At 39.7% G+C, this 13636-nt stretch overlaps 1 protein-coding gene across 2 annotated transcripts in view; it reads right to left on the bottom strand.

Moving 5' to 3' along the window:
- GPR158 (G protein-coupled receptor 158) overlaps positions 1-13636 on the bottom strand; it is a 211193-nt gene that overhangs the window by 100648 nt on the left and 96909 nt on the right. For both annotated transcript variants that reach the window (XM_054192154.1, XM_054192155.1), the window contains exon 4: positions 10447-10664. In XM_054192154.1, the coding sequence (XP_054048129.1) occupies positions 10447-10664 (218 nt within the window). The remainder of the gene's footprint in view (positions 1-10446; positions 10665-13636) is intronic.

The raw sequence follows: 13636 nt of genomic DNA, 5'->3' as shown, positions 1-13636 counted from the left end.
TCAGGAGGAGTTCAGTAAGGCTTAGACATAGCCAGAGGCAAACTGAGCTCCAGAGTCCAAAATGATGTTAGATAACAAGCAGGTTGCTACAGTAACTACGAAAGCAGTCGCGGGCATGTCTTAGAGTGAAGCAGAAGGAGATCAAGGTTTCTTTTCGGCTATATTGATATTGATGAGAAGACGTCAGAGAAAAATGTCAAGATTTTATACCAGACAGAGGGAGGCATGTCTTGGACAGGGAAGGCAGAAAGCAATCTGACTGTGTTCACAGCACGAAGTCCTAAAGAGAAGCTGACAGCATAAGGCTGCTGCTTGTGAGGTATAAACCTTCAACTCTCGCCCAAAGAAATGAAGAAAAGAAAGAAGGACAGGCATATGTTTTAGTCTGAATGATCTGTGTTCAGCTTCCACCACATGACACAGCCAAAAAAACCCATAAAAAGCAGCACATAAAGCTTCTTTGAGAATGCTGCCATTAAATTAAAGTTTAACAGTAAAAAAATCAGTAAAAAATGCAAGACTTTTCCTAGAATATGGTTTCCCATACAGTTTTATTTCTGTTATTTGAAAGTTCTCATGCTACATTTTTTCTGGTATTGTTTGTTTTCCCAGTTTCTTCATTTAAGCTATTTCTTCCTTCTCTTTGAGTGAAAATTAAAAAAAAAATATTTTCTCATCTTCAAAAGTGCTTCTCCTTAGTTATACTGGTTTTCAGCATCAAAATGGGGTTCAGACACAGGCACGCTGGAACACAGATCCCAGCTGCCACGAAACCCACGTTTCAGTCGCCAGACCTTGGCCCTGTCTATTGGTCAAATGCTCTCCGCAGATGTGAAGAGCTCATCAAGCAAATAACTGTCACTACGAAATTCTGCGAGCCCTCCTGGCTGAAAAGTCCCTCCACTACAAATTGGGCTTACGCTTGGAATAGTTCTTTGGCGCTTACACTTAGAGCCTTAAAACAAAAAGAAAGGCATACTTCAGAGAGAAGTCTGCTCTCGGAAAGGGAGGCATGCCAAAGACCTCGTGCAAGCCACCAGGGACTTTGCTATTGCTATTGATTGGACAAGGAAGGTTCACAGCAGCATACAGCTCCAAGACAAATAGCAGGATAAATAAATAATGTCACTGTCATTCTGTTGGCATGATAGGAAGTCCCTTCCCAGTAAATCTGTAAATGCCCATTCACAAACCCAAATGGAACTTCAGGTAAATGCAACTGCCCTGAAGTTACTGCATCAAAGAATCAGCGGGGAAAGCTTATTATGATGTAACAGACCAATTGGTCTACTCAGCTTCCCTACAAAGGCCACAAATACAAGACCCAGCAAGAATCAGAGTAACAGACAACTAAAAATCTTAGCAGTTTGCTCAGTTTAATTTCTAGCTCTGAAAGAGCTTTAGAAAAAATACTCTACGCTGTAATAGTTCCTGTTGTTGGAAAATATATGCTGAAATTCAAGGATTTGATTACCTTCATTTTACATAATTTAAAGTGAAATCACAGCGTAATACAATTAAACTTACACATGCTTTCAAGGCTACAACAGCCTTGTCTTTGGTGACAGCTATTTTCCTGGCCAGCACCCTGCACTGGAAGTGCACTACTATCAGCTCCATTAAGTTGAACTTTGGGGCTCTATATTGTAGAGTTTTGTGAAGTATTGGCAGAACAGAAGATTACAATGATTCATAGACTGCAAGGTCTTAAACACATAAAAACATTAAGGTTAAGAAAGTAAAGGCCAGGAATCAGTCTCAATGCCAAAGTGGAGCAAACGTGTCATAGTCCATGGGTGATTCACATCACTTCAAGGGCAGCGCAGTCCCTGATAAGCCATGTATGTCTTCCAGATGGGCCCTAAGGTGCCATGTAATTTAACTTTGTAGAGACAAATGTTGGCTTGATATAAAGATATACAGAGAAGACTGTAGCTTTTGAATCCTTAGGGCCACTGTTGAGTACTGATGAAAAGGGATTTTTAAGACCTACTTTTTCCATTAGGGGTAAAGTCTGTGTAGTGAACACTGTATATAGCCTTTTTGTGCTTCTTACTGCCCTGCTCTTCCCATTAGCTCTTCTTCATGAGGCTGAACTGAAATCAACCAACATATTTTATATCTCGATCTTTATTTTCTTCACATTTCAGTTTTTCCTTAGGCCTAAAGCATCTATAGCGGAACTAGGTTTATTCTTCTATTCACAAGTACTTAATTCATCTAAACCACGTATTAGAATGCAAACATATACAGAAGTAAAACCTTCAGGCTTATGGAGCGAATGCCACAACACCCTGCAAACCCAGGGCAACCCCACCACTGCAGCCATGCCTACCACTGCCAGCTGTCTTTGGGAACTCCAGCAGCCAGAGCGTCATCTCCGATTCTCAGCTGCTGGCGCAGGCTAACAGCCCCTGCACTTTTTATCTTTTCACTATGGCACTCTGCAATTATTTATGTGAGAGCTAAAAAAGCACAGCATCCCTAAAGGCGTATCTTAACCGCAGAAAAATGGGAAAGGACATTTTATGAGTTCTGCTTGATGTATAAAGGAAATGACAATTCCACTAAAAACAACAACAGTTTTGAAAACAACATCGCCAGTGTCTTTAAAGCTGCACCTCTCAAGACAACAATAAACTTCCCTGAGAAATCACAAGAAACCAGGTTCTCACTCCAGGTTATGCTGAAGAAAGGGTGTATAAAGCACTGCACAGAATGTGTATGCGCTGAGCGAACTGTCAGGTATGCCCACCAGCACAGCATGTAAAGGCAGCTGCTCCATCTGCGCAAGATCTCTTCCCTCTATCAAGTTTCCACTTCAGCTGAAATGTCAGAAATTGGTGTCTAGGGAGAAAAAAGCAGAATGCGCACCAAAGATGAAAGGCACCTAAGCATAAGCACATCAAGATGCCACTGTAGAGTTTAAAAAAAAGGAAAGGATCGGCTGATTTACATTAGCAAAAAAGGTATGTTTGCAAAGCCAGCGTGCTTTAATATTTAAAGATGTATCACACATCAATAGCCTGTGATTATCTCCCTCTGAATTACTGCATCCTATCATGGCTGCAGTAAGGGAGAAAAAATGTTCTTGATTTCTCAGTATTAGAAAGGGGAAGTACAGCATTAATTTGCATGTTGCCTTTCCATCTATGTGCAGTTTTGTGCAGTGTTTAAAATTGCGTTGTTTAGGGACTATCTTCACAGTTTTGAAATCAAATTTAGCAGAACGCTTAAACGTATTTATGTTAAATGGAAAAATAGGAAAGCGGTGGCATAGAATGTCTACCACCCTGAACTCCAAACACTGGAAATCTGTATTCAACAGAGTGTAAAAACCATATAAAAACAGTCAGTTGCTGTTATTTGCCACGGTTCCCTCAAGAGAGGTAAAATGATTTATTCTTGTTGATGATTAGGTTTTTAGCTGTGAGCTTTTTCCTTGTTCAGTGTTCCAGATATATATTTCTCCTCTCGTTAAAAGCATTTCTGTATTTCCAAAAGTTGTTGAGTGTTCATAAATGGGGGTGATGGGGGAGGGGGGAAGACCAGTATAATAAAAGGTTGTTTAGTTACAAATTTCTAGTATTTGGGATTGAAAATGGTCTTGAAAGGGGCAAAGCCCTTCATTTCAATGGGCTCTATCACAGTCCTTCATCATTGTTAATGCCATATGACAACACCATTCCGAATTGCTGTTTTAAAGACTCTCCTCTAAGCATTTTTCCCATTATTTTTCAGAGTGAAAACAACCTTTGTCCAGTGTGTTGTCTGCTGTGAATTTTACCTTAATGTGCTGGAGTTAAATCCAGAGCTGCTGGCCACAGATACGTCAGGAAGACGGAAAGACCAGATCCCCCAGAGATTTCCTCCCGCGTGCCCACAGTTCCCCTGCCTGCTCCGCAGTGCACGACAAAGAAAGATGATGGGAAAGTATCTGGGCTTTAGTGCAACTACTCTAAAACCTTTAGCATTGATTTGAATGAGAATTCACAGCAAACAAGAGCCCTCTGAATAGGTCTAGCGTGAGTCAAGGCTGGCACCACATTCTCATCTCTCCTTCATCTCTGAAGTAGCAATTAGTCTCTTCCACGTTACGGCTGAGATCAGCTTCTCTGGTCTCTTTGCCAGTAGTGGTTCTTAGTATTTCCTAAGGGCACCTACAGTTTCTCACGGCAGTTGTATTCCATCTGGTAGCTCCATGTTTGAGTTGGTATGGCCGCTATGCAAAGGTCAGTTATTTTCAGCTCTTCTTTCTGATTTATTTGAAAAGGCAGCCTGATAACCGATGAGCTCTTTAGGTTCTTTGCAGCTGATGTTCTTCCACAGTCCGGTACTTTTATAAGAACTTGTTTACAATGCAGCTGGTTTCCTTGCTAAGGCTCTGGTAGATTTTTAGCCCCTGAAATCCTGTGCTAACTTTGAAATAAAAAAAAAAATCTGTTTTTTATTTATATTTATTTAAACATTCTGTTTCTTTCTGGTGCTGTATGGCTTTGCTACCCTTACACTGCCTGTTACCAATACTGCAGCTGGTCACTCCATTTGAGCTCTCCATTGGTTCACGCAACACTACTTGTGGACGAATTCTCCTATTTTCTTGATCCTTTTTCTTGGAAAATCACTGCTCAACTGCTCGTTTTTGAGAATATTTGTTCTAGCATCAGTGATTTCTGTCCTTGCCCAGCCAGCTACTTTTCTTAGCTTAGCCTCATACTTTTTGGACATGATTTTAGTAGTAATGTCTGCATTATCCAATCAATAATAATGCCACAGCACACAAGGTTTGCTACTGTTCACCTTGAGCTGATTCGTTTCTCAGTTGTTCAACTTAGAGAATGTTTTGCACCCCTGTCTACAGCCATGAAGATCTGACTCTGTAGGGCTGCAAGTTGTTCTGGAAGATGCTCTCATAGTCCGTCAACGCCTTTTGAAAACCAAGAAATAAGAGCAGCCTATTCCTTTACTCACTGCTCTACAATTGCTAGGATGCATATCTCCTCCATCCAAAGTGCTGAGAGCCTCAGTTGAGCCTGTTCCTTGTTTTGCATCCAGTGTCCCTTTACCTCTCTTACGCTGCAGAAGCCTCGGCACCTCCCCAGCTGCAGTATGCAGCAAGATCACCCTGTCAGGGCAGTCTAATAAAACTCCAGCATTTCCACTATTGAGGAAAAATCTCTTTTTCCCAGGCTTCACTGCACAACTCCCTCAGTGTCATTCAACTCGTGCTGTCAGGTGCCATCAGCTTTTCTGATGGGATTTCATCCATTTCCATCTCCCCGGAGTTCTTCAGCCTCTTGCAGCTTGTGTTAATGCCAGGCTCAGTTTTTCCAGCTTTCACTACTCTTGGCATGAGGGTTGTCTAGAGTAGTTAAAGATTTCTTTGAAGTGATCTGCACATCTGCTTTCCCTTCTGTATTAGCTGTGAATATTTTTTTCCTTTTTTTCTTTCTTTGGCACATTTCCTCCATTTAGTCTCTTGCTGAAATGTTTTGTCTTTTCCTATTATAGCAGCAGCATCTACTTTCTCTCTTACATTTTTCATCTTTTTCTGTCTTTCCCTACAATGCTTTTCACTAGTGGTTTTAGCTTCTGCTACTCCTTCTGCGCGTTCTTCCAATTTTTTTTTATTCTTACCATTTTGGAGTTCTCCCTTCTCTCGGCAAAGGGCCACATTTTCTGCCTGTAATTTTCTCCAGTTATGACTCCTGCAGTTTAATAACATTGCTGCTGAGCTGATCTCAGGACTGCTGAGTCACTTTCACCTGTGTTTCACAAAGCCTCAAATGAATTCCTCAGCATCAATCTGAGCTTTCTCACAGTATCTTTCTGCAGTGCCATTTTGTACTGTTTGCCAATGCTGCCTACTGCTTGAAGTCACTAATTTGCAGTTTCATTTACACGTTGGCAATGACAAAATTTTGGTCAGTGGTACCAGTGATGTACCAGTGGTACTGTGCCTTGGACAAATGAGTTGAATTTTGTTTTGCCACCTACCAAATGTGCAAGTCTACATGAGTAACTACAATGCTTTCAAGAAGAGGCATGCAATCTAATTTGATGACTCTTTGCCAAGAGAACAAAAGAACGGCTTTCTGATTCAGACTCTAGTGCCCTACTTCAGGTCACAGCCTGTACTGCTTTACTAAAGAAGGAGAACAGCAGAGAGTGATCCTTCCTGGTCTATCCTCCTGGTTTCCAACAATAAAAATTATGGACTTCCTGCACCAGATGTTTCACCAAAACCACTCTGTTTAAACAGACAATAATGGAAGTAACCTTCATGATTCCTTCTAAAGTCTACTTGAATTGATTTATACTTTGGGAACCAAGATATTCTTTGCCAATGAGTGACACAAAGCAACTAAAAGCTGTGTTTAACACCTACTTGATTTTTTTTAACCACTTCCAAGATCCCTTCAACACCCTCTAGTGATACCTTAAGAGGAACCATGAATATTTGTTCACATGTCAACATCTCCCTGTCTTACATGATTTTATACCATATTTCCTGCACTGCCTTTTCCTCTGTTATCTCTTGGTTACCTACAAGACAGGTTACCTACAAGCTCACCCTTGAGATCATAATTTTTAAGAGCTTTTGGTGTCAGACCTTGGAAAAAGTAGTCTCATATCCACATGCTCATAATCCACCTTCACAGAGCTATAAATACATTTGTAGGGCATCACATTCTCACAAAAGCCCACTTCCCACACTTATCCATGGACCCTGCAGTTCTATTTTTTTTATTATCATTTCTGTGAATTTGCAAGCGTGTAAGTTGGACCTACTGATCTTTAGTTCTTCTCACCATTACAGGAAGTCTTTATAAACACAGATGGCACATTTCCTCTCTTCCACTCCTCCTCTACTGCTATTAATGTAAGCAGCAGCTTACTCCACAATAAATAATTCAGCAAGTTTGTAGAGGAGTTCTTTCAGAAGTCTGAGGAGAACTCTTTAGAGGAACGTTTAGAAGTTCTAAAATAAGAGACTTAAAACTTCAGAGACTTCTAAAGGTTCCTCTAAAAAGAAGCCTGGCTTTTAGAAGCCAGTAATCCGGCTTCCTATAGGCTTTGCCTATTTGTTACCATTCATTTTGCCAAGATCTTTCACTCGCGGAACCACTTTGCTTGATATTTACCAGGTTTCCCTGCAGACTAATTCAGTAATAAAGACCACTTCAAAATGAAAGTCGGATCATTAAATCCTGTCAGTAACACTATGGCAGTAATTATTGAAAACACCTCTGTTCTCATTGCCATGTTCTTTGGGAGTGGAGCAGTAGATCTTTTACCAATGGTTGATTTTTCAGAAACTGGCTTGGATCTAGCATATATTCCACACTGTTGATGAAACTAAGCCAATGAGCGACTCTTCCACAGCAGTTTCCATTATAAGTACTGTTTGGTCATAATTTGTGTAAACGCTATGATCTGAATAGCTATTTCTTCTCTTGTCTAAAATACTTCTGGTCTGCATCTGCTGTTACTGCTATGTTGATTTTTTTTGAAACCAAGGTTGACACCTCCATCATGATCTAAAGGGTTCTTATGGACCTTTATCATTCCTTGTCTGAATTATTATACAAACAATATCACAGTCAAGGTGCCAGGCGTGTTTCTTCCCAAGGTACTTTCTGTTGGCAGACCTTAACTTTTCAGGACTTTAGCTTGTTTGAAGTTAATACGTACCAGGAGCACTCATAAAGTACAAGCATTAAGTAGTGTTTAGCATAGTCACTTTCACTAGGGTGGTAACCTGATTCCACTCACCTTCCCATTTTCCTGAGGTCATTTTACTGACCAACAACCGTACCAAACTGCCACATATCCACTTTCCATTCTTTCCAGCACTGGGGCCTTAATTTAGCATTTTTTATTCTTAACCCCCATCCTTCGCTCTTTAAAAGACTTTTAAGATTGTTTCTTGATATGGTAGCAGGACACAGTTCTTTCTGTTAAAATGCTGTATTAAAAATTACTTTTTGTAACTATTTGAGTATTGTAGTGCCACAGGTGAGAAAGAATAAAAAAAAATGCTCTTCTCTGACACCCACCCAGCACATTGGAAATGAGCAGTTTAACACAGTAACTTTAATCGCAGACAGACATACTAACCTAATAAAGGTTTGTTTCACTAATAGTTGGAAATTCTCAAAATGCAAATAGTTTGAATACATTTCAATATCTGTTCTTTCATTTTCATGACTTTTGCCCCTTGGCGGAGAGTACACAGTTACTAGTTTTCTTCTTTTGCTCCAAATTTCTGTCATTATCCAATGTAACCAGCAGTTTTCTTATGTAAATACTCATTGTTCTCAGTATGTTTGCCCTTCACAGCTTCTCATTTCATGGTAATCACACAAGATCTTTTTCTTTTTAAAATCATGCTGTACCAACAAGATAAAGAACATAAAAAGAATCCAAGTAAAAACTCAGCTGAATGACATGAAAAGCAATGGAACATCTATTTATCGGTTTCTATTCCCTGAAAACACTGATCATACAGGATAGAATTCTTAATCACTGCATTACTTTTTGGTCTCATTTTTCCTCCCCTTTTCCTTGTGAGATATACGTTTAGGGCAAAATCAACTCTATTCTAAGGTAGCAAAATTATAATTGAATCCATCTCTGTCCAACTAAATGAAATGCAATGTCTCAAAGGCATCTCTCTTCTTTCTGGAAAAAAGAATGTTTTGTTTTACGACTGGTTCTCCCTTGTTCAGATGTCACGATGTCTAATGGTAAGAGGTAATCTAGAAAAAAATAAGCTCAAACTTTTTCATAAAGACTGAAAAGTTCTTTAGAAACAAGGAAAGGTGTCTATACGCCTCTTTGGTATTGCTTTGATATTAAATATTCAGATCCCATCTGGTTCTTTACTCATAGCCGACTTTGGAGAAATGACTATTCATCACAAAAGTAAAAATGCACTTTTTGTTACTAGCAGGTTTTGTGAAATATAAGACTTCTGTAATAAGTTTAATAAAGATGATATATCTTTTTTTTACCGTAGTGGATACACATATCAGAACATATGTAAGTGTACAAGTGCAAGAGTGTACACAATTTTACTCATCTCTGATCTCAAACTATGAGAAAATACTGAAATTTCTTATAAAACAATCAATATTTCAGTGTGAAAAAAACATCAAGCCAAACTTGCAATCGCCACATATTAAGTAACCTACCCTGTTCACTTTGTAGGTCTAGAAAGTAAAGTTTTTAGTCACAAGGAATGCTGCTTTCATGATGTTGTCTATGACATTAAAAGCGAGTAACATTACCAGGCGGACTAAAACCTCATAAAACCGGAATGAAGTTCTTCTGCTAAGTTAATGTTAAGCAACTAAACAGATGCCTACAACAGACATTTCATAACGAAAAACTTTATAAATACAATTAAGTCTGTAATTTGAATCATTTTATGCAATGTCATTAAATACAAAGACTCTGTCAGAAACAGAAGAGGAAAAAAAAAAGAATGTTACTGTTCATTCTGTGATTTCCTGCCAGGATATTAAAGTCTTTCAAAATGAGCCACGCATTTGTAACACAGACACTGTAGGATTAGGAAGACTGTAGGATCAAGTGTTCCAAAAACCAAAATGGAAATGCTTATCTAGTTATGGAAAGTGGATGAAGCAATTAATTTCAACAGTGTAGCATACTGTGTGCACACCTACGTCTCCCAAATGTAGGTAGTGAATATGTGCCAGCTTCGATTCTCTTTTTCTTTTTTTTTTTTGTAAATTGGAAGTTTCAGAGAATATTTTGCATTTAGTGAGGCAACGGTGAGATTCCATGAGATACTACATGTGAAAAGGCTTTGAGAGAGGCAAAAGCAGAAAGTTCATTAGGTTAGTACATAAAACATAATTGCAGCCTGCATCAGTAATTTACAGATACTCCTCAATATATTCATACTTTAGAGAAAAAAAAAATCTTTAACCATAGAATCAAGTTTAAACTCTCTAGAAACTAGAATTATTTTGAAAGATTTCTCCTTGATATAATTATTTTCCAGATAGTCTCTCAAATATAACATCATTCCCAGCAGCGGTAAAAGAGAGACTTTCACAATCCCAAGAATATAAATATCTACTTGCCTCCTTAGGTACCTGCGTAATCAGCCTGATTTCCCACGACTACTTCAAACATAATAGGTTTCCTTGATTTTTGCTGATCATCTATAAATGTAAGCAGATTTCACTGGGAGACATAAATAAATTGCTCGGTGTTTTTTTCAATAACTGCATCAACAATTTAAGTACCTCCACGCCTAAAGCAAAGCATTCCTGTTTGGAAATCCCATCCTTTCCTTGAGTTCTCCTCCTTACCTGAGAAATTGACTGTCAAAATGAGAAGCTATACACTTAACATAAATGAGTCTCTACCATACAATGAGCAGGATTATCAAAGTAAAACATGTCTGCTTACCTTTGCCTTGCGAAAATGGTAGACTACCAGCATGCTTATGAAGTCCAGCAGCATACAGAGCGTTTGGAATGAGATGATAGCCAGCCGTAAATACTTGTCCTCCTGTGCATAGCAGGGAGTATCATCTGTACAGTAAGAACATCCTTCCCTGCAGGGCAGGCAGGTGTAGACTTCCTCCGACAATTCACCACCAGAAAAGCGATTTTCTGCATCCTTTCCTGAAAGTATCAGAAGGGTAAAGGGAGACACCTTTAGTTGTACGGGATGGGCAGTTCATCCATACAGGGGCAAACCAGTCCTCTGCTGACTCCCTTTCCCACCCTGTTGGCCTCTCTCCTGAAGTTACAAAATGGTTTGCTAGGGCGGCTTTTCTCATTTCACCCTCCTTTGTCACATTCAGAAAATGCAGACCAATTTAGACATGAGGGAAAGTGAGCTTATTAAATGCCAAACACTTCCCCATTGTATTTAAAGTGGGCTAAATCTGCATGGGAAATTCTTTGAAGGAGACTTCTGAATGGGGACAAAATTACATCAAAGATTTGGGAACAAGGAAAGGATTTTACACAGACACATGAAGTGCAGACCCATTAACAACTACATGTTCAAAGTACAAGCTCTGATCCTATTTCAGATTGTTCCTCAATTTCATACAGATGCTATCTAGTGAATTCATTAGCTTTGAATTAGATAAAACCCTTCTTAACTAACATTTGTTCGGCATGCTGTTGCATGATTGCACTACTGTGTCCCCAAAGCAAGACCAGTGCACTTACACTAAGTGCACTAATTTTCCATTGTTCACACAAGCACACCAGGAAATCTGGAAAACCTATTGGCAAGTTAACATTTTGTCTATGAAAATCAATGACTCTTGAGCTGACATCTTGTCCATCAAAGTGAACCCACCGACAGAGCACACGGGAGGACTCCTCCTCTTTCTGATCCATGAACACTTGCCCATAACCCCCCGTAAGACTGCTTGCCTTACAGGCAATTAATGAAATAAAAAGCTGAAAGAAAAAGTGGGCAAAAAAGAGTGTTAAATAAGAAAATGTGAAAATGTTTAATACAAGCAAGACAGGCCTAGGAGCTTCCAGAAACAGGAGAATGTGGATGAAGCCAATTTAAGCCAATGGCATCCTGGCTTGGATTAGAAATAGTGTGACTAGCAGAAGATGGGAGATGATTGTCCTCCTGTACTCAACACTGGTGAGGCCACACCTTGAGTATTGTGTCCAGTTCTGGGCACCTCAATATGAGAAAGATATTGAGGTGCTGGAGCAAGTGCAGAGGAGGGCAACGAAGCTGGTGAAGGGCCTGCAGAATAAATCTTATGAGGAGCGATTGAAGGAGCTGCGACTGTTTAGTTTGAGGAAGAGGAGGCTGAGGGGAGACCTCATCACTCTCTGCAACTACTTGAAAGGACATTGTAGAGACGTTGGTTCTGGTCTCTTCTCACAGGTAATTAGCGATAGAACAAGAGGGAATGGCTTTAAGCTGCAACAGGGTAGGCTTAGGCTGGACATTAGGAAAAAATTCTTCACAGAAAGAGTGGTCAGACACTGGAACAGGCTGCCCAGGGAGGTGGTGGAGTCACCATCCCTGGATGTGCTTAAGACTCGTTTAGATGTGGTGTTAGGGGACATGGTGTAGGGGAGAACTTTGTAGAGTGGGGTTGATGGTTGGACTCAATGATCCCAGGGGTCTTTTCCAACCTAAACGATTCTATGAAGCCAAATCAATGGCGTATTAAAACGAGTGATAACTCCTCTCATCTTTCACAAAACTAGAGAATTGCTCCAATATCTTTGATCAAAATTCTCCTCCTCCGTCAGTGAAAGTACTAAATCATGCATTGTTTAGTCTTAATTCAAGAGACAGCCTATTCCAGCAACGTTGCATGTGCATATTGGATTATGAAACTCTCTTCAGACTTTTAGCTTGAAACATTTGAAGCAGAAGGTTATCTACAGGGGTAATTATTCCTTGCTTTCTCAAATCTGTGTACGAATGCACATGAGCACACATCTGCTGACAGGCAAAGCCTGGGAAAGGGACAAAGAGGCTGGATACCCAAGTCTGTTTATCTGTGGTGCCGTTCCAGCAGCCCTGTGCTCCTCATCCTCAGTGTAGGACGCTTTGCTCCTACATCCCGCAGTTAGCAGAGAACAGGCTGGTATTTCTCTTTGGAGCTTTATTCTAAACAAAGATACTGGAAACCTGAATATAGCAGAGTAGTGCTGACTCATGCTGGTAGCCAGATTTTCTTAGATCCAAGCAGACAGCAAGAAGACATCTTGTGGCTTTTTGACCCAGACTGTGGGAGGCAGGAATGGAAATGCTGGAAAATAACCATGCATGGGCATCCCAAGAAGGTGGAGAACTTCTAAAGAAGACTAATCTGAATATATCCGAGGACTGGAACTCCTTTTCAGAGCAAACACCCATGGACGGCAGCCCATTATCATTTTTGCCAGAAACCATCTTCTCCTTATCTAACGTTGTATCTCTGTTTGCTAATTACAGCTAGAACAACGGACCTGCACTGTCCTCTATCAGACACAGAAGTCACAGTCTCCCACTCCCATTTCCATATCCAAACCAAGAGTGCACTACCTACTGTCAGAGTTTTCCACTTCGTTTCCTTAACATTTGCACTCATGTCAACCCGCTTTTCCACCACACAACCTGTTCCTTTATCGTTTCCGTAAAGAGTCGCCCTTCAATTAGCCCATCTCCAAAAAGATTATTTAATCTCTTTAAAACCTCACATTTCTGAGCCACGCACAAGCCATTTATTAATATATTTTTATTGTGGTAACTAAATAAATTATTTTCAGTGTAAAAACTTAACCACTGAAAAAATATAATTTAAAACCTAAAGTTACGAGATTACCTAAGCCATAAATATTATATGAATATGGCTTGATAATTTTGTATGGTCTTAAACTTGATATTCTCACTTTATTTCTGAAATGTTCAACCTTGAAGTTGTTGCAAATACATTATCATCCATTTTACCAAGCATTTTCTTATCTGACCCATGCATGGAAGTTTCTTTATGTGTATGCTTGTCACATACTACAGTGATAACAGCCAATAAACAGTTGCATGTTGCAGTAAATATCCCAAGGACATGACTTCATAACACAACCACGAGTCTTTGCTTAGATGTGTCTGGTGTCAT

This window comes from Rissa tridactyla, chromosome 2 (assembly GCF_028500815.1).
Source record: "Rissa tridactyla isolate bRisTri1 chromosome 2, bRisTri1.patW.cur.20221130, whole genome shotgun sequence".
Taxonomy (NCBI): Eukaryota; Metazoa; Chordata; class Aves; order Charadriiformes; family Laridae; genus Rissa; species Rissa tridactyla.
This window is presented reverse-complemented; position numbering and strand designations above follow the sequence as displayed.